Below are 21,366 nucleotides of genomic sequence, written 5' to 3'. Positions count from 1 at the left end.
AGGCTGTCAGTTGAATGGCATTTTGAGCTAACATTAGCAATCAAACAATCATAGCTAGCTAACACGTTTTTGAAATGACTGCTAGATACAAGTTAGCAATCAAACATAACAAAGGCTGTCGTTTGAATAGTGTTTTGAGCTAACATTAGCAATCAATCAATAATAGATAGCTAAAACATTTTTGAAATGATTTATGTCTTTTGTTAATGTTTGTAATGAGAAAAGTTTATTTTATGGCTTTCACAAAATTCAGTATGACACATTATGCCGTTAACTGTTTAAAACTGAGCATGCGCAACTAAAATCTGTAGCTACTTGACTCACATCGGGCAGTGACACCCTTCTGTGAGGAGGCATGAACTGCTCCTCAAAAGAGGAATGGTTGAAAGATAATTTTGAGACTACAGTTGGTTGTGCAAATACATCTTTTGAATAGTTGACAATTACCAAATTTTCTAGCTTGGATAGAATAGAAAGAGAAACAAGTGCAGAGAGTTACTTATGATGTTTCTGGCTGGCTAGCATGTAAGGAGTTAGCTTACTAGCTTTACTAGTTTACAACCGAGCCTTGCAAGTAGAAGTCAGTCTTTTGGAAAGACACTGCTGTGCTTTAGCTGGTGTAAACAGGCTTTATGATTGAATACGTCACGAACTGCACTGAATTAAAGTTTTTTTGTTGCAGAGTAGTCCCACTGGTTACCTGTCATGAATTGAGCTCCTATCTTCACGCAGACAAATATGAGACAAAACAAACTACACTGTGTGCTTGCAGGACTTTGGTGTATTCACATCCTCTGCAGTTTTTCTGTTTGCAGTTGCTGTCTGAGTGGGAGGTTTTGGGTTGCTGGGTGAGCTTCGGTCATCCATATTAAGTGGCTGTTTAATGGAGCAAGCAGCATCAGTTGACAACGTTAAGGGGTGTGAGGGAGGTGGATGGCGATTTCCGTGTCAGACTGGTGGGACTGGAATGAAGCTCAGGGATTACTCCCTCAGACGTTTCATAGAGGAGGCAAATTGAAAAGAGAGGAAAAAATCCTGGCAAACAATTCATGTTTGTCACCTGGTTCTCCCTCACAGGGGCTGCATTTCCTTATCAGCTGCTTGCAGTTTTTCCGCAATTTTTTCCATTGTTTTTCACCTCGGCTCTAAAGCCTGCCGCGGCTGCTCTGAGCGCTCTCTCCTCAAAGCCTGCGGCAGGGTTAGACCAGGAACTATTAGTGCTTGGCTTTAAACCCTCTGAGCTTCATGTGTTTCACCACTTGAGTAGAAACTTGTGCTGTTCTTCTCCAGGGTCACACAAGGGTGGAATCTCACAAAGAATGGATCAAGAGCCTCTGTCTGATGTGATAACAGACCTTGGTGAGGTCAGGCCGAGGGTCACTGTTTATTTTATTATTAGGGGTCCAAGCCCGAGGATGCGTGCACCGCGGTATCGCAAGGCGATACGCGGTTCACACAGCAGGGCTGTGGAACCCTATTGTTTTCGGTAGGTTTCTTAGTAGTTTTCATTATTCTTCTCCGCATAAAAGTGGTGCTGCAGCCTAAACCGTACATGGTGGCGACGCGCCATTTTCAGGACTGGTCCAAAAGTCCGCAAGGACCTCAGCCAAAAAAATTCATACACTTCTACCACTAGGTGGCGCTATAGCAGAGAAAAAACATGTTTGGCCCTATAACTCCCAAACCGTACATCGGAAATTTAAAAACCTTACATCCACGCGTTCCCTGGATCCTAATGAATCTCGTGATATAGGCCACGCCCATTTCCGCCTAGACTTTTATGCGTGAAAAATGGCGATTTATCAAAAACCTACTTTTTCTATCTCCTCCGAGACCGTGCAATGGATCTGCACGAAACTTGGCACATAGCATCTCCAGACCGACCTGACACAAAGTTGTATAAAGAATTTTTATAGGATAAAAATTGCGCGTGTTACGCGCAAACAAAGTTGTGTAGCTAGCTATGGAAACATTTCCGTTGCCATATCTCGGCCAAGACAAATGTTATCAAAGCCAAACTTTAGAATATTACTTGCTATGACCCCCTGAGGCTCTGTACCAAATTTGACGAACATTGGCCACTAGGGGGCGCTACAAATACAAAAAAGGTTGTTTTTCATGAACAAACTTTGCCAGATTTCGGTCAAAATAAATGCTATCAAAGCCAAACTTTACAATATTACTTGCTATGACCCCCTGAGGCTCTGTACCAAATTTGACGAACATTGGCCACTAGGGGGCGCTACAAATACAAAAAGGTGTGTTTTTCACGAACAGACTTTGCCTTATCTCGGCCAAAATACTTGGTATCGACACCAAACTTGGGGTGATTGTTTGGCATGCCGCACGGAAGCTTCATACATAATTTGGTAACGATGGACCATTAGGGGGGGCTATAATCAACGTTTGTTGGTTTTGTGGACAAAGTCAATGCATTTACATGGGAAATTTGCAATTGCAATATCTCTGCCACAGTAAATGCTATAAAAACCAAACCGGTAATGATTGTTTCGCCCACCGCCCGGAGGCTCACTGCCAAATTTGGTAGAGAAGGGCCCTTAGGGGGCGCTCTGATCAACATAGGACATTTCCCCGGTTCGCTGGGGACGACTGGCGCGGGGAGGCTTGGACCCCGTTGAAACTGCGTGCAGTTCTAGTATTATATTTGGAGTAATGAAAAAAATAAACTCCCTCATACACAAAATAATGTATGACATTGAATTGAACAGTTACTGTAATTTGGGGAAATGTACGTTTATTCAGTTTGCAGAGAGTTTTAATTATTAAAGCTGTTATACTTTTAATAATTAAAGTTAAGTACTTTTGTATGAAGTTATAAGTTAACTTAGGTTTTGGGAGTGGTGGCCAGACCTCAAGCACACCTTAAATCACCTGTTCAATCCATCCTCCCTTGTTTCTCGACCCACCCTCCCTTTCCCCTTATCCATTTTCCTTCCTACTTCATCTCTACCTACTTCTCTTCATACCCCTTTCCCTTCTCGCCTCATCCCTTCCTATTCCGTCTGGTGCATACCTCTCTCATGTCTCATTCTAGGTACTGTCAGGGGTGGCTTGAAATTAGCTCGCTGGGAGCAAACCTGAGACGGAACCCAGACACTGACTCTCCCTCCTGTCACGTCATACAGTGATCCACCTGTTGGTTTCTATTGGCCTGCTGGGCTGGGGTGGGTGTGGCTTATCTATGTCATAGTGCTGAAAAGTAGAAGTGAAGCAGACTAGAGGAACATATGTTGCGGTGGAACAGCTCAGTGACAGACTGAAGGGGATTGTGTTTTCTGACTTGTGATGTTTCCCCCACGAAGTTTTGTTAATGTTATGTCTGCGTTTTTAATGTCAAACAAATGAACTGTCAACTGAGTGCCATTGCTGGTTGACACGGGAACGAAGACCGTGCTGCTAACCCAAAGAGAAGAGTGGAACTCTTGGCTTTGACCAAGGTAAAGGTTAGGGTTAGTTCAAAATAAACACGTGGAGATACATGGTTTTCACTGGGCAGTAAAAAATGTAAAACTGTCATCTGAAACGTAACAAAGACTGTAAGAAAAATGTAGTGGAGTAAAAAGTACAAGTACCTTGAAATTGAATGTGTACAGTACTTTAGTAAATATAGTCAGTTACATTGCTCCACTGCTTTAAAAAAAAAATGTTATTTATTAAATAAAGGGCATTTTAAGCCTTTATTATACAGGACAGCTGAAGATTTGAAAGGGGAGAGAGAGGGGGATTGACATGCAGAAAAGTTCCACAGCCCGGAACCGAATCTCCGGCCAAGCCTTTATACATGGTGCGCATGCTCAACCAGGTAAGCCATCCAGACGCCCCATTCCTCCACTGCTTTAACCTAATCACGCATGGGGCTGCTCTCCGGAATCAAAGTCCTGCACTTTGTACGCCCACCATCCACCTTAACCAGCTCCCTATGACTAGCATGCGGTACAGATACTCAAACAACCGTTGCCTGTGAATAAGTTCAGGCAGCAATTATGTTTCCCCCACTCAAAATAACACATTAGTAGTATATAAATGTAGTTTCAAGGAGACCAGGTTGCTTGTTAGGCTGCCTGATTATCACTTCTTAGCCTGACAGTTGATTCAAGGCTCCCTGTTAAGTGTAAATCAGTGTCATCTTATGAGGCAGGGCTGTCGATGACTATTCATAATTATTGATTAGAACAACCTAGTGTAAAAAATAACATAAAAACACCTTTTTATTGAACATGGTATAGAATCATTATATTTTACTAATGTCAGTTATAATTAGGGCTTCCGTTACTACTGATATACGCCATACTCATATTCCTGGCCTTAGATGATTTGCTTTGAAACTGTGCATTAAGCCAATTAGGCTTCACAGTGCACAAAAGAAGACAGGAATGGCATGGACATATGGTGGTGCCTGGGCAATTAGTATTTGTAAGCGTGGATCAGACATTACTAAGATGAGAGGAAAAACAAAATTATTTTAGTTTTTGGGTGTAACAGCTTGTGTTCTTCAAGTTAAAAATGAGACTGGGTTTTGCTTGGACTGACAATTGGCTTATTCTGTTTTTAAAATGAAGCCGTGAGTGAACAGCGTCAGATATTTGCCAGCAACTTCTTCCCAGCTACGATGTGAAATGTAAATGAGAGCGTGCCAGCAGAAGAGACATTTGAGAGAGGGATTTTCTCTTTGAACATACGTCCCACTCAGTGAATTGCACTGTGACACTGAAAAATTGAGAATTTTGATTGATTGAATTTCATCCATTCCTTTTGCTGAAGTTCACATATACAACTAGAATCCAGAGAATCACTCTAAACTTGGAGAGAGAGAGTCGGGAATTTTACAAAGAAAGCTTCTTTTAAGAAATACCATTTTAATGGCTTACCTCTCACTCAGACCTCTCCTGCACCCTTCTCCTTTAGGCTATTTGGGTAGAGCCTTTGTAAGTAATGATTAAAAATGTACATTGGCTCAAGATTGACAGCAAAAACCATTTGATGTGAGCCACAAAGATGCTATGGGTTTGTAGACAGCTTTCTGACAGTTTCACAGGCACCACAAACCAAAGTTTACTCTTCAGTGAGAGGGGTGAGGGAGATAGGATAAGATGGACAGACAGAGGATTTGTGTGGTGCTCACAGAGCTCAACTCTGGTTATCTCCCGACAATATGTATAACAGCCTCTGTAGGACTACAGAGAGTCTGCGGTACAGACAGACGAGGGAGGAGGCATACCAGTAACTCTGTGTCCTCAGCCTCCACCTCTGCCACTGTGGGTAGTTGCTTAGTTTGGGTCCTGATGTAGCACCTCTGATGTTTGGCAAACCGGATCCCAGTGATTCCCTTTGAAAAAAGAAAAAGAAATGAAGGGATTCTCAGAAATTCAGATGTATCATTCATTAGCTTTCTGTGATGTGGATATCCCACAAGCACTGGGGCGATAGTTTTAAAATGCTCAGCCTTTTGCTGATAATCAAAGCTCTTAAAAAAGTCAAAGAAGTTAAAACCTAATGAGTGAGAAGAGGTGTGATCTTTTTTTTAAGCATGGTATAAAATTGATGACTGCCTGGCCCTCGTAACACAGCTCTTGCTTTCTGGCTGAATGGAACTAAAAAGGTGGGGGTGTTCCTCTGTGGATGCATAATACTTCATAGCGAATAGCAGCAGCACAGGAGAGTAAAGTGACATTGTTGAGAATGAAGTGTTTTCTACAGAGATTGCCCCCATTGAATTAGGCAGTCATAGGTCCCTGACACTATCTTAATCTGGGCAGTCAAGTGTGGAGTCACCCTTCAGCTCCACTGATGATCCTCCACCATGTGGACTGTAGCTCTATTCAGTCTGACGCATAGAACCTCAATAAGCAAGAAAGATCAGTTAATTCTCTCTTGCTGCCATTATGCGTTAAGATATTCAGCTGGAATAAGTCGGAAAGACTCTCAGTATCTCAGATTGTATCCCATTTATTTTCTGCAGAGCTCCTCATTCAACACACTGTATTAGAACAGACGGCAGGATCTACATCTGCCACGGCTGCTTTAGAATTGTATCAACTGAAAATTGTATGAGCGGTACCATGAAAATGGACTTGATTCAATCTACATTTAATTACAGTAACATGGTGATTGCTATGACATCTCCTTTGAATCGGTTAACTTGACCATGTGGGTGCTTTTCTACATTTTCTGTGGCGCTGTCACTCTGAAAACCAGATACCAGCCGCACATGATATGATACAAAGTGATGTCTGTCATAATCTTCTGCGTGTAATTTCATCCGTGCGGAAAAAGGATGGGGCAATAATGGTCTCAAGCAGAAAAACATACTGTTTATGCCAGGCTTTATTGTGATGAGCCTGTTTAATTTGGGTCTTTTGTATTGGGGAGCTGCAGCAGAAGATGAGGAGCAATGTTGTGATGAGATACAATGATTACTGGGGTTGGTCAATCAGAAAATGAAGACACATTAACACAGGGATGAAAATTGGAAAAGCGATCAAACACACGATGATAAAATATCTACTTGGTGCATCCATGTGCAGGATGCTCATCTATTCAAGAGGATAGTGAACATGTAACTGCATGCATCATTCAACTAATGTGAATAAAGATGTAAAGTCATGTCATCAGGTATTAGTTTATTTTTATAATATTTTGGTCATTTTAGCCTTGAACATACAGGACCGCTGTAGACAGGAAAGGGGAAGAGAGATGGGGAAGAAATGCAGCAAATGGCCGCAGGTCAGACTCAATCCCTGAGCCTCTGCGTCGAGGACTGAGCCTTTGCTTATGGCCGCCCGCTCTACCAGGTGAGCTACACAGGCGCCCAAGTATTAGTTTATTTGATGTCTTTTTATTATCAACATCATTTTCTTACTCTCCAAATATTATTATTGTTATTATTATTATAAACTTTCTCACAAATTTCATAAGTCATTTTTAAATCAATGTATGTTGGCAATAGCCATTTCGACAACATCTGGAAATCACAGCGGAGCACCAATATCTAAGCCGGATGTAATAAAACCGTAGGCTATTCTCAACATCATCAGTTGTTTCCCTGCAGTCCCGGATTTTCAAAAATGCTCCAAAGAATCTTTGGTTGGATAAAACGCTGGAGGGGATTTTGGTTGCTTCCTTATGGTTGTGTCTGAGAAAAAAGGATGCATTGCAGTGTACAGCTTATATTATTTATTACTATTTTATTATTCCCCTCTGACCACCACATCCTCATGGCTAAAGGGGATCTGAAAGAGACACAAACGAGTATACACCTTCATAAGTAGATTTCATACAGTTATTTGTGACTGACAACATTGTTTTGGCTAGCATGGATATTTTTATTTAACTGTTATTTCATATGTATTATTATTATTAACAATAATAATATTATATAATACATCAAATAAACACATCAAATCATAATATTTCTTTAACCATGTAAAGACTTTGTTAGCTTGCTATTGCTATCTTGTTATTTTTTATGGTATATCACTTTTTTGTTAGCTTGTTGTGTTTTTGTCAGCTTGCTAGTTTTTATTCTAGTGGATGATAACCACAATGATCACCTGTACTCAGAGTCATAATACATGTTTTGTTGTTGACTGTTTAAGGGATATTTGTTAAAGTGGTATAAGGCATTGAGTGAAATTGTTGTTTTTACCTCCACAGAGAATTCAGAGATAGCCTACTGGTAAAACTAGCCTCTGAACTATTTACAGTGTTACAATGTCTGCCTCAGTTGTGTTTATAATCTCTGTCCCCTCTGTTCATTCCCAGTTCCCCAGAAGCGCTTTATTTCGCTACCTGTCCACTAGATGCCCTCGGACCTTCCCACCTGTCCCTGTCACATGACTCCCACTTACAGTCACTCACTCCCTCCCTGTAGTAACACTTTTCCTGACAATCCCGTCACCTGACCTTCCCGGCCCACCTCCTCACCTGTTCCCTATTAGTTTTAGGATTAGTGTGTAGAGCGTGACCACCCTACACCCTACGTGTTTCCCCCCAGATTCTTCTGTTCACATATTTGGATACTTTTGGTAAGCTCCATGGTTTTGGATTTACATGATTTACAACTATAACAAATTAGATGACATTTTAGGTGTCCACATACTTTGACCAATACAGTGTATGTTGAGCTTCAGTCAGGTTAATTAGAGATTACAAATTGTTTAAGTTGTATGGTGAATGATGTTGTATGGTCATTGAAACATTACAAGTTGGACAAAGAAGCTTAATATGAATGTAACTCATAACATGCAAATTGATGACACACATTAAACAAGCTAGTTAGAAAATGAGGCTCAGGTTATACAAACCTTTCATGTGTTGGGTGGGTGGGTACAAAATCCATTTTTAAATGGATTTTGGAGTAAAGTTCAACAGAATAGCAAAAAAACAACCCAGGCTTCAGTAATTGTTAGTAACTTAGTTAAACAATGTTTGCACACAACGGGCCTGCATTAGTCTCACGTTAAGCAACACTAAGATTTAAAAGGAAAATATATTAAATGGCTCAAAAAAGTCGTATTGTCACAGCCATTCAAATTCTGTTTTTTTTTTGTGTGAGGTTACCAGCTAAACTGCAGAGAATATATCAGAAAAACGTAGTAAAAAAAGCAAAAGCAAACCAAATACATTGAGAAACAAAGCCTATTACATTAATATTAATTACAGATTGGCTGCAGTCACCAGCTGTTTCTTCCAACATCTGTGGTGATATATGGATGCAGCTTGAAGCTTCAGGCAAGATGCCATCTGAAGGTAAGCAACGAAAACAATGACTGACAACTGCTGCACTGTGAATTCACCTTAACTGAATCTGGTGTAGGAGACAATATCTGTGCTGAGAGGCTGGTGGCTGTAATGTGTGTTGAAGCAGACAACTGATCCAGTAGATACAAAATGTTTTGTCTACAGTTTTTACAAACAAGGTGGCACACTGGGGCAGTCCACCAAGAAAGCTTTGAGTCCTCTGGTTTCCTCCCATAGTCCATAAACACAGATTAGGTTAATTGTGGCTTTAAAGCTGCCAACAGGTGTAATTGTGAGTATGATAGTGTTATCCTGTATGTCTGTAGTAGCCTATAAGTGTTAGCCTTGTGATGTAACCTGCCTCTTACCCAGTGTGAGTTATAGACAAGAGGATGTCTGCGATTCTGTTAAGGATAAGCAGGTATGAGGTATGTTTAGACACATTAAGGACATAATATAGGAAACACATGGTAAAATAACAGAAATGTCTACAGTACCGTCTAATATCTACATTCATTTAAGTCTATAAAACCCTACTTCTCACCTGATTTACATTGCTTCAGTAAACCTTTTCCTGACGATTTCATGGTCTTACTTGCTATACAGCATGATGTTCATTTTGTAAATTATGGTTCTATTTAGAGTGAAATAGATGATAAAGCAGGTGCATGCTTTAGGGTGTGGCTACCTTTGGTGGCTACCTCGTGATTGATAGGGTACCATGGTAGCGACAGGATAGAGGCAATGCGTATCCATAGCACTGTGTACCTTAAAATACTGTGAACTTGTTTCTGGGTGTTGTACTGTATGTGTTTTCGTTTCCTGGACTTTGACCCTCTCACTGTTTTTTCACTTCATGGTGGTGAATTACGTAGTAAGTAACGTTTTGCTCCCCTAAAAATATCTTGTTTTGTTTCACCTTGTCTACCAAGCTAGCTAGCATTAACTTGTACAGGCTCTGTGTCACTGCAGCGTTAGCGGTACATTCAGATGGAAAGCAAAAGTTGGCTGGGTGACACATTAAAGCATCAAGGTTTTCCTCTTTAGTGTTAAGTGTAGCGCAGCGCCATTTTCAGTCCACAAACCAATCTGTGATGTCACGGTAGCTACGCCCACTTCTTTTGACACAGTCTATGGTACAAACTAACTACAGCATGCCTTTCATGTAGGCATTTGGAAATATACATTTACAGGCCAAAAAATTAACTTTTTTGATCACCAACCAACATAACCAACTAGCAGATTTTGTAAGTTACCGGCCAATCATATTTTCCGTTAGCCATATGTGTTTCTCCTAACTAAATTTACAGTTTTTCTTCTCCGTTTCAGCGTAGCTCGTAGCCGATACCTGTAGCGCTAGACATTCTTGCAGCAGTCTCACGATAAAACAGTCACCAAAGTGGTTAGTTAGCACTCCTTATCTATTGGACGGGAGAAAAATGACAAACCGCCATCGTCTTCTGGTCCGTGAACTGACCGTTTATTTTTCGCACATGCTCTCAATAGCACGCAGACACACGTTTATCATCGTCATCACGTAAGCACGTCAACATGACTTGTTACCCCTTTGTCAAATATGCTTAACACTCCCACTCAAAGACAGTGTTACAGCTTTCAATAGTGGTAACAAACAAAAACATACACATATATGGTTACTCCATAATAAAACTTCACATCTTGGAAGTGGTCTACAACTTCAAAACTTCAACATTTTGACAGTTACATTACTCTCCAAACAAATATCCCTTGAACTTCTCAACTTACACTTTTCACTGGCTTGGTAAGAACATCAGCACCATGCTTTCAGTAGGGCAATATTCTATAGATATCTTCCCTTCTGTATGTGCAGACCGTACAAAGTGATACTTTATATCTACGTGTTTGCTTCTCTGTCTGCATACTGGGTTCTTGGATAAAGCTATCGCCCCTGGTTGTCTTCGTATATCTTGACTGGTACATGTGGTTACTACTATCTATTCCTTTAAGTCTTGTATAAGGTACATACTCTCTTGAGTAGTGGCGCTAGTGCCATATACTCAGCTTCACAGTGTATGGCAACCGTAGGCTGTTTCCTACTCTTCCAGGATATAACTGGACCATCTTCAGTTAAGCTGAAACAGTATCCAGTTGTACTCCTCCTATCACTTATATCAGATGCCCAATCAGCATCACTGTATCCCTCAAGTTGTAGGCTCTCCTCACTTTCTGGTAGTGTAACTCTTGATCCTAGTACCCTTTAAGTACCTCAGTAGGTGTTTTGCTGCAGCCCAATGCTGTTGCTTTGGTTCTGCTAGGTGTTGTGATAGTTTCCTAACAACCCAGCTCAGGTCAGGTCTGGTACATGTCATAATGTAGATCAAGCTACCTACCATCTCTCTGTATCCTGTTGAGTCATGCTTCACCCTCACTGTCAAATTTCATTTGCTCACATGGGGTGGCTCTCGGTTTGCATTCAGACATTCCAAATTTTGCTAATATCCTTTCTATGTGTCTCTTTTGGGTCATTTTATCTCTCCTTCATGCTGTTCAAAGCAATGCCCAGGAAGTTTAAGTGGACCCATACTTTCATCTTAAACCTTCTCTTCAGCATGTCTTTTACATCACTGAGAGTTGTTTTACTCGCAGCTATGATCAAGTCATCTACCCATACCAACAAAATCACTTTCTCATGGTCAGATTCTCTGCTGTAGACACAATGATCAGCATATTTTTGTACAAAACCATTCTTTGTAAGGGGTCATGCAGTAACATGTTCCATTTACGCCGACTGTTTTAACCATACAATGATATTGAGTTTGCACACTAAATGTTTCCTGTCTTTGACTTGATCTCAAAACCTTCTGGTTGTTCCATGTATACCTCACAGTCCATTGGAGCATGGAGGTAAGCAGTCTCCACTCCTTGATGTAGGGTAAGGTCTCCTGTACAGCTACCTGCATCAAGGCTCGACAGAGGTCATGTTAGCTGTTGGTGAAAAAGTCTCTTATAATCAATCCCTTCTACTTGAACATATCCTTTTGCGACATATCTTGCTTTACAAGTCTCAGATCCTTCTGGGCTCTCTTCACATTGCATATACCCATCGACCTCCCACTGCTTGTTTGCCTCTGGCAGTGGTGTCAGAGTGAAGTCTCATTCTCTGTCAAAGAGTTCATCTCCCTTCATTGCGTCAATCCACATTTTTGACTTAGCCTCTCTAAATGTTTTGGGTACACCATAAGCCACTTTGTAGAATAATCTACATTCACTTTCAACATTATTGTACTCCAGCCCTACACTGGTAGTCTTTAAGTATTCTGGAGCCTTTTTCTGTCTCGTAGGGTACCTCCTTTCTCCATGTTCTCTTTGAGTACTGTCTGTCTGGGTCAGACCTGCCTCAGCAGTCTCCTCAACACTCGATCTTTCCTCTGTTTAGGCTGTCCCTGATCCTGGGTATATCTTGTGGTGTGTATGTTCTAATTCTCAAGCTCATCCCCACGTTACAATCTGTTTGAGTCTGGCTATCTGTGTTACCTTTGGTATGAATTTCACCAGCCTATGTTTAAGGACTTTTCCTGTCTCAGGGTAGTACACGTTATGCCGGACTATATTTATCATAGCCGACAAAGATCCCCTTTTCCACTAGAGTCCAGCTTCTTCTTATCTTTAAAACGTGCATCAGAGCCAAATATCTTCATGTGAGAAAGATTAGGTGTTTTACCTGTGAAAACACGGTAAGGTGTCTGCTCTAGTCGCTTACTGTAGCACCTGTTGCGGATTTGGGCTGCTGTCTGTACAGCATATGTCCATATTGCTTTGAGAGGTTACTCTCCAATAGCATGCATCGTGACATCTCGAATAGAGTTCTCCACCTCTCTCGGCAGTTCCGTTTTGATGAGGTGAGTAGGGTCCACTTGTCTCGTGCCTTATCCGTTACTCCTGAGTAAAGACTGGAACTCTGCCGGTATACTCTGTGCCATTATCAGAACCGTATGCATTTATCTTTCCATATGGGGCACGTCTGCTATAAATTCTCTGTAGCTTTTGTTGTGTCACTCTTTACTTTGATAAAGTATGGAAAAATCTCCCACTGTAATCATCATTAAGCTATTGCATACCTGTATCCATCTTTATCTGTGCTCTATAGGGCCCATAGGTCTGTGTGTACAGCTCTAGTACAGCTGTAGCTTTAGCATCTGCCTGTCTGTTTCTGTTTTGTGTGAATTTTCCCTGTGTGCATATTTCACATTGTTGATTGGACCTGTCATGTTTCCCTTTTAACGACATTCCTTTAACAACCTTTTCTAATTTTGCAACATCATCAAAATTACAATGACCAAGTATCCTATGCCAGGTTTGAATGTCATGACAACCATACACTTCATCAACATTTTCATTTTCTACTGTGCTAAGGTAATACAGCCTACCATACACATCCATTTTGAACTTGGTACCATCTTTGTGGAACAGCCAGTTATCACCGTCCTTGAAGTGGACCTCTGCTCCGTTGGCTGTTGCTGCTTTCACTGAAAAGATGTTTTGTGGAAACGATGGGATGTAGAGTGCTTGCTTGAGCCTCGTTTTCACTCGTCGCCCCTCACTGTCCAACATGCAGATTCGGCGTCTCCCCTCATTTTTGCCATCCCTCACCTTTGTTCCGTCTGCCAGCTCAAGGACGTGGTCCTCGTTTTGAAACTGTCGTCGCTGTTTTGAACTTTGTGGCGTCATTGATCGTGTGTTGTAGCGCCGCAGTCGACCATGAGACCCTTCTTTTCCCTCTTTGTGTGGAACAGTCCCTCATCTTGAAGAAACAGAAAGATTGGCTCTGCCTCCGTCTCTCCGTCGGCTTTCTTCACCTGGTCACGGCCTCGTCCTCGACCGCGCCCTCTTCCACGTTGTAGAGCGTCCCATTTCCGCTCCTCTTTTCTCGCCTGGGATTCATCAGGACATGTCCTGGCCATGTGTCCCTTTTTACCGCACGTGTAACATTCAACCTCAGCCAGGTCCATTTTCTTTACTCTTCCTCTTCCACGCGACCTCGTTGCCCCGCTAGTTTTCATCACATTGTCTTCTTCTACATTCACGTCACTCCGCCCATATTTTTCAGTACTTTCATAACTTCGCAGTTTTGTTTTAAACTCGCTGAATGTTACAATGTCATTTGTCTGGGTGACATGCACGACGAACGGCTTGTATGAATCTGGTAGCCCCTTTACTACCATGGCTATTTGAAGTCCATCACTAATACGTTCATCTGCTCTTCTCAATGACGTGAAATAGTCTCTGCTCGAATAATATAGTCGTTACCGTTTCATTGCTAGCCTTATGGAGCGAGAAAGTTCCAATACAAACTCCAACACGGGGTTTGTCTTTTCCCGCATAGTGCTCCCGGAGAATCTCCAGTGCTCTTCTTCCATTGCGTTTGGCTCTCTCATTATTAAGACAAACCTTGTTGCCAACATTGCACTAACTCTGCAATGCTCTCCGTTCTTTGCCTCGTCTTCCGCAAGAGCCACTTCGTCTCCTCATCTATCTGCGGGTCCTCGAGGATAACCTCTCTGAGGCCACGCAACTCCTGTGCGCGAGGAACCTCGTTTCCCAGAGTTCGTAATTTTTCTCATCTCCGTCGAATAAGAGTCTGAACCCCCTTTGCCTCATGCTGGGCCCATAACCTGTAGCGCTAGACATTCTTGCGCAGTCTCACGATAAAAACATCACCAAAGTGGTTAGTTAGCACTCCTAGTATCTATATGGCCGGGAGAAAAATGACAACCCCGCCATCGTCTTTCTGGTCCGTGAACTGACCGGTTTATTTTTCGCACATGCTCTCAATAGCACGCAGACACACGTTATCACTCGTCTCATTAAGCACGTCAACATGACTTTGTTACCCCTTTGTCAAATATGCTTAACAATACCACACGCTGACATGTTGCCAATGGTTGTACGATACGTCACAACATGGTGTTCATGGGAAATGTAGGATTAGAGCCACAAGCAGTTTTGCCAGAGAAAGATTACTATTCCAAGAAAAACACACACAAAACCGCCCAAAGTTCTTGGTGGAAAAAAACCCAATTTGACAACACAGAATCAAACTGCCGATTCAAACAGATGCAGAATTATTTGCTTCTTCATCACTGGCCACACTAGCTCGTAACTTTATGACCAAAGTTAATTTTTACCTGCATTTGGTGGGTTGGCGGGTGTCAATTTAAAGCCATGCATGTACAACATATGTGCTGTAACACCAAAGCAGTTGTCATTTTATTGAACTAAAATTTCAGAACAAGTTAAACTCCAAATGTGCTTTTGTTTACTTCTAATAAATGTTCTTGATAAGTGTTTTTTAACATTTACCCCGGCGATTTTTCACTCAGGATCTCCCTTTTTCCATGTTTTTCCTTGTTTAAATGAATAGTATTGGTCCGGAACAATAGCGAATGGATTTCGCCTGCGGTCGATGGACCTGGTGGCATAATCCCCTCATTTTCCATTCCTTACACAGCCCTCAGGCTCGATGGAGATTGTTTGTTTTATTTGGTCTGTGTAACAACATACAACATCCTTTTTTTTGTATTAATAAAATCTATTCTATCAGCACACACGCTACAACTTACTACAACCCATTATGTTTTGGTGTGTTTCCTTCCCTTTTATAAAAAATCACTATTGGGTTTGAATTACTCTGCACATTTGCTTGTTTCTTAGTCTTCCATGGTGGAGCACTGAATCAAATAAATCTCCTCGGGGGCTGGGCTTCACTAACCGAAAGTGGAACAAGCAACGGGCATGTGTCTGTGGGTAAGTGGGACACACATGTACTTGTGCTTGGTGAGGGAGAAAGAAATGGAGAGATTGATTGCACAGGTTAAAGTTTTCCGGCAATGTGCTAGGTTTCCATCACTTTAGATTCACAGACCATTGTAACAAACAATAACTCGGTGTAGGTTTTTGTTTGGGGTGAGTAGCATTCTGTAACGTTCTGCCTTGCAACCCAACATTTCAAAGTAAATAATGGTGTGAGAATAAGAGCATCCATTAACCAGTCAAACAGCAAGCTTCCATTTTCTGAGGTGCAGCATGTGTAACACTCGAAAGGATTTAGGAATAAAAGGAAAGTTAATGAGGTCTGCTGGAGACAAAATTGCAGTTGAAAAAGGTGTGAGAAACAAATAGAGATGGGCTTTTTAATGGTGTTTTGTCTCTGCAGTGCAAAGAAGTTGCTATGTAAAATTAACAGGAAGAAAACTGTTGGTAAAATACTTACTTTCTGGGCTGCTGCGTGTGCACTCAAACACATAATCCCAAGGAGTACAGTTACTGATTTAGTATCATTTAAAATAATTTCTCATCCCTGTGTACACCTCACTGAGTATAATTTCCATTATTTTGTTTCTCGGACGTTTCAATGGTTTGTCACACCTGTTTTCACAAAGTGACAAAAGCGGGGAAAATATTGTTGAAGAAAATAAGATTTCAACAAAAGATAAATGCTGTCAACCGCTTCTTTTCTTTAAAGGGCAGGAAGTGAACCATGTGCTGTCAATCACAACACTTCCTTCACTGAAGAGAATACACAATTACAGCATTTAGGTTTTGAGCAATAGAAGAGCTTACATGGCTTTGTTTAACCTTTTACTTACATTTTTGAAGTCGTGCACCTCAAGTACCTCCTCGCTGCCGTTCCCCATTCTGAAGATCTCCATGCGCTGTCCTGGGTCAATCTCCATCACAGCGTCTCTCTCTACGCCATCCAACACAGCCTTGTACTGGTGGTCGTACACCTGCAATGACACAAAGAACCTTACGCCTTATATGACTGTGTCTTCGGTTAATTTTTTCATTGGCTATATCATTATTTTGTAACAAAGAATAAAAACATAACAAGAAGGCCAATTTCTTAGGAGTCCACCAAAATAAATCACAATCTTTCATTATTCAATAACTCTGCACTGAATATATGAAAGGCCTGTCCAGACTTGTGAATAGCTGCCCACATTTCAAGATTATCTTAGTGGTTTAAATTGGTCTGGGGTCTGTTTCAGGAAGGAGGTTTTACAAACTGAGTCTCACCCTAATCTCTTGATTTACCCTGAGATGCGAATCTGAGTTGTTGGTTCCAGAACAGCTGATTTGAGTTGGTTCAATCAACTCGGAGTAGGCTGACTCAGAGTTAAGCGCGTGCACCACCACAATAAAAAGGCAGCATGAATGGAGTCAGGATCTTACAATTCACCGTGGTACAGACTGATGTCGTGGAAATACTTGTGCACATACATCAAGTTTGAACATGTATTAGTTAAAAAAGCATCACAGCGGCTGCGGTAAAATAAGAATTGGTGTGGGAGAAAATTGCTGCTTGAGTCGATGCATAAGCTCTAATTTAGTGTATTAATTTCATAATTAATCACAGGTAACCTCTAATATTACAGGTAAAAACTGGAATGGTAGTAGGCTACACCTATCATTTCATGTAGGTGCAATTCAGGTTTACTAGGTTTACAGGTTTGACTAACCGCCCTTTCTGAAAACCGAAAACTCAGTTTCCTCATCTCAGGGTTAAACTCAGTTTTCAATAAATCTGCTTTCTGAAACGGGCCCCTGGTTGTTGATTGTGGCCTTTTGGAATGTTGGTCCACTCCTCTTCAATAGCTGTGCAAAGTTACTGGATATTTATGGACCTGGAACACACTGTCTTATACGCCGATCCAGAGCCAATATCATCTCCCTGCGTACAGTATGTTTAACTCCCTGAGAAGTATACAGCTTCTTCATCAACAGGATTGTCGACAAAAGGAAATTCCATGTTTGGAACAAATGCTTTATAGTCTAACGTTACCTACCTAGTTATAGTTATATTCTGCCTAACGGTAAATAAACCACTGTTTTTTATTCATGCAGATTGCACTAAAATGCGCCTGATACAGACTGAATAAATGAATGAGGAAATGAAAGCGCGCTGTGTCAGAGGGAGGAGACTGAGAGAAACTCAAGGTTCCTTGAAGAAAACCTGCTCCCAACCAGGTTAGGTTCACAGACTCAGTTACCATAGTAACTGACTCTGACATCAAGTTACCTCTCTTTCTGAAACGGGCTGGAGAGTATGTTCTCTCTCTCTCTCTCTCTCTCTCTCTCTCTCTCTCTCTCTCTCTCTCTCTCTCTCTCTCTCTCTCAGGTTTGATTAACTTCCGTTTCTGAAAACAGAAATCTCAGTTTCCCTTATCTCAGGGTTAAACTCAGTTTTCACTAATCTTAAATTGCTGTAAACATAAAATATTAACTACACTTGTAGTTTTCTTTGTGGCAACTTGTTGCAACACAACAAGTGACTAGCAAACATACTGTATTGACGTACTTTCACTTAAGTATTCATGGACAAGTAGTCTCTTTTCACATCCAGCAGTTAAATTAAATTTATTCTGCTGTTTGGTGCTGGGCAGGTACAGTGGGTTTATCAGATTTCATTTAGCTAAAAAAACAAAAACAAAAAACAAATAGCTGCATGCTGCTGGAAACGAGGTTGATGAGCAGCAAGTTGTGGACTCTTAAACCAAAACGGGCAGAAAGCTGCTTAAACACTCGCTAATTATCTGTGGGTTTGTCACTATAAAAGGGCCCATTAACAGTACTCATGAGATATTGATTATAGCAGCTTTAAAGCATCAAAGCCGGGATATTTCCTTTGACCCCCTATATTAGCCAGTTACACAAGCAACATCCATGATCTCAAACCTCACAGCAGCTACAGTATTGACAGGGTATCTTTAAAATGTCTGTCTCAAATACATCTATAACATCAGTGATAATAATCACTTGAGCAATTAAAATATTTGTGTTGACGAGCTGTAATGGTAAATAAGAAAATATTTTGATAGGAGCCTGAAGTAAGTAAAATAAAGACCTTTTGAATCTCTGGTACGGTTAAAGCCTTCTCTTCACTGTTTCCCTGAAGCAATGTTGTTTATCACAACTGCTTGCTTATGTACTGTTCTTGGACATGCATGGATGGCTCTTAAAAAATTCCCTGTCTGAAAAATGATTCATGCCCACCAGCTGAAAATATGCTATTAATATTTATGTGAGGGTTGTGTTATGATGAGAAATATATTGCTGAGTTCATCTTCATCTCTCTCAGTGGCAAATCAGAGCCTCGCCAATGAGACGCATGGTTAATGATTACACTCGGATGAGAGTCCATCAGGATTAATATCCCTCATCAGAAACATCTGAATGTCCTCTAATGTTCTAAAACTAAATTAGCTTTCACTTTGCACTCTTTCACATGTTCAGTATTTAACATGTTTTGTGTGTGCTTGCTTAAGTGCAAGACCCAAGACATTTAAACACACTGCATCACATACAGCGATGACTACTTTTTTTTCTGGTGGGAGAACAAAATAGTAATGACCAAATGGGATATAATTCTTAATAGAAGATCACTGTTAGAATGGCTCTAGCCTATACATCTCCATTAATATGGGTCACAGTAGCCTTGGTTCCAAAGAGAAGTAGAACTTAAAATCGTCAGGAGAAGCCAAATTAAGACGGGCTTAAAATGTAAGTGTCAATTGAGCAGTTATGGATGAATTGGGGCCATTAAACAGTCTGAAAGTCTGTGTGGTGAATTAAAGTTCTATTTGAGCATTTCTTTTATATTAACATAAAGGTGGAATGGGGGAATAGATTCTGGAGGCTTATTGATTTATACTAAAACGGTGAATTACATTTTCAGCAGGCTATCACTTTTGATGAAAATCCAGCGGTGAGAATCTCCCCACTGCACCAGGTTGAAATAGATAATAATGTATTACAACAGTTTGACTTCAACTGGTTCAATAGCCAAAGCTGCTGCTGTGCACCATAATTGGCATTCTGAAAATAGAAATGAATAGCCTCTGTATTGCCTCTTTTGATACTTTTAGGTTCTTCAGTACATCGGTAACTTGCAGTGTTATTTATGCTGCAATAAGGGGAAGATTTCGGAACACAGCACAATATTTTGCCTCGCTGTCATGACGAGGATTGTCATAATTTGTTTTTATGCTGACTCATTATTTACATCGCACATTTATGTTTGAAAATATGCAATGGGAGATTTAAAGAGGGCTTGTTTCGCATAATTTACTCATCTTGTACCATTTCAAAATAACAATTCACAAACTGTCACTTGGCTCCAAAGCCTTAAAAAAATAGTGTGAAAGTTAATTAGCTTTCTCTATGACACTGAACAGGCAGATAAAAGGCCAGCACTAGGAAAAGCTCCAATTAATGTTACACTCTCTGTACAAAGACTCTGAAAGGCTACTATATGACTACTTTGGTCACAAAGACTTAATACATTTGAAACTGCTGTGACATTAAAGCTGCAGTAGGCAGGATTTTTATTTGAAAATACACCAGGCATGTAGTTTGACTAGATCTTAACTCAAAGTCCACTTACTAGCTCATTCACAGACACTTGTGTCAAGGAAATGTCTTGTCAAACAGTTCAACAGTTACATCTGTAATATTGTATACATATTCTATAATAACTGTATATGGATATGATTGGATGAGTCAGCGGATGTCACATAGCTATGCTTGAACCAGTAATTGTGACGCATGACTGAACTATACAGTCTGCGACAACAGAGCAAGCTCCATTCACTGGCAATGCCCACGACCTGCTGTGGAAAGCCCCAAAGAAAATGGTAAGTGGTGCTTGAGTTAAGATTTTGTGCTTAGTCTACTGAACTTTCATTCCTAACCAATCGTAAAAATGTAAAGCCTTAAAGAGCATTGTATCAGCTGAAAATTTACTCAATTTACCCAAATGATTATTCGATCGATCAGATATATTAGACCTAACCAGTGCCTGCAAATGAATTAATTAGGGTTACAAGAAAGATGTATATCAACAAATACAACATCAATTAACATGCAAACAGTTTTAAACTTTTTAAACATTATTATTTCTGTTTGGCCTCTTGGGAACATTAACACAACATTATCAGATTATCACCTCTGTAAAGTTGTTTGCAAATGTGTTGGCAAACAATTTACACATCTGGCAAATATGTAAGTCTAATATTAACTCTCCTTTTTTTTTTTAATTTAGCTCTTTAAAAAAAAAAAAAACTCATGATAGAAGTAGCTGACTCTTAAGCTGCTAAATGCTCCACTCTGATCACCAACTAGCCGCTAATTGTCTGTCTGCAGTTTAGTGCTAAGTGAATGTGCAGTGGGTTTTTAGAGCTTTTTTTGGGGCTGAAAACAGCTGCTTCTGCAAAACCAACAAAAACTGAAGTTGTAGACTGTAAAACCCCAAACTATAAGCTACAACATGCTAAAACGCTTCATAGAGCTGACGGGAAGCACATAGTGAATGGATATGTATATGTGGCGTTATTTTTCCACTGCTAATATGATTGGTGATATAATTGGTACAGCTTTGACTACATGCAGTATATTTTTTATGTTTACTCCACAAATTTCTTCATGAAACTATTCTCAAGTATACCATCTCTACTCTTGGCTAAAAACACAATTTAACCCTTGTGTTGTCTTCCCGTCGACCTGCAACTTTGCGTTTTTCTGGGTTGAAATTTCAACATGTTGTTGTTCTTTTTCTACACTTTTCTCAAT

The 21,366-nt window shown here is 40.6% G+C and overlaps 1 protein-coding gene across 2 annotated transcripts in view; it reads right to left on the bottom strand.

The window, feature by feature from the left end:
* Positions 1 to 21,366, bottom strand: part of tnmd (tenomodulin) — a 55,152-nt gene that overhangs the window by 9,491 nt on the left and 24,295 nt on the right. For both annotated transcript variants that reach the window (XM_032527912.1, XM_032527911.1), the window contains 2 exons: positions 16,386 to 16,526; positions 5,240 to 5,347 (listed from right to left, as the gene is read on the bottom strand). In XM_032527912.1, coding sequence (XP_032383803.1) covers positions 5,240 to 5,347; positions 16,386 to 16,526 — 249 coding nt within the window. The remainder of the gene's footprint in view (positions 1 to 5,239; positions 5,348 to 16,385; positions 16,527 to 21,366) is intronic.

This window comes from Etheostoma spectabile, chromosome 10 (assembly GCF_008692095.1).
Source record: "Etheostoma spectabile isolate EspeVRDwgs_2016 chromosome 10, UIUC_Espe_1.0, whole genome shotgun sequence".
Lineage (NCBI taxonomy): Eukaryota > Metazoa > Chordata > Actinopteri > Perciformes > Percidae > Etheostoma > Etheostoma spectabile.
Note: the sequence above shows the minus strand (reverse complement) of the source record. Positions and strands in the feature narration are given on the sequence as shown.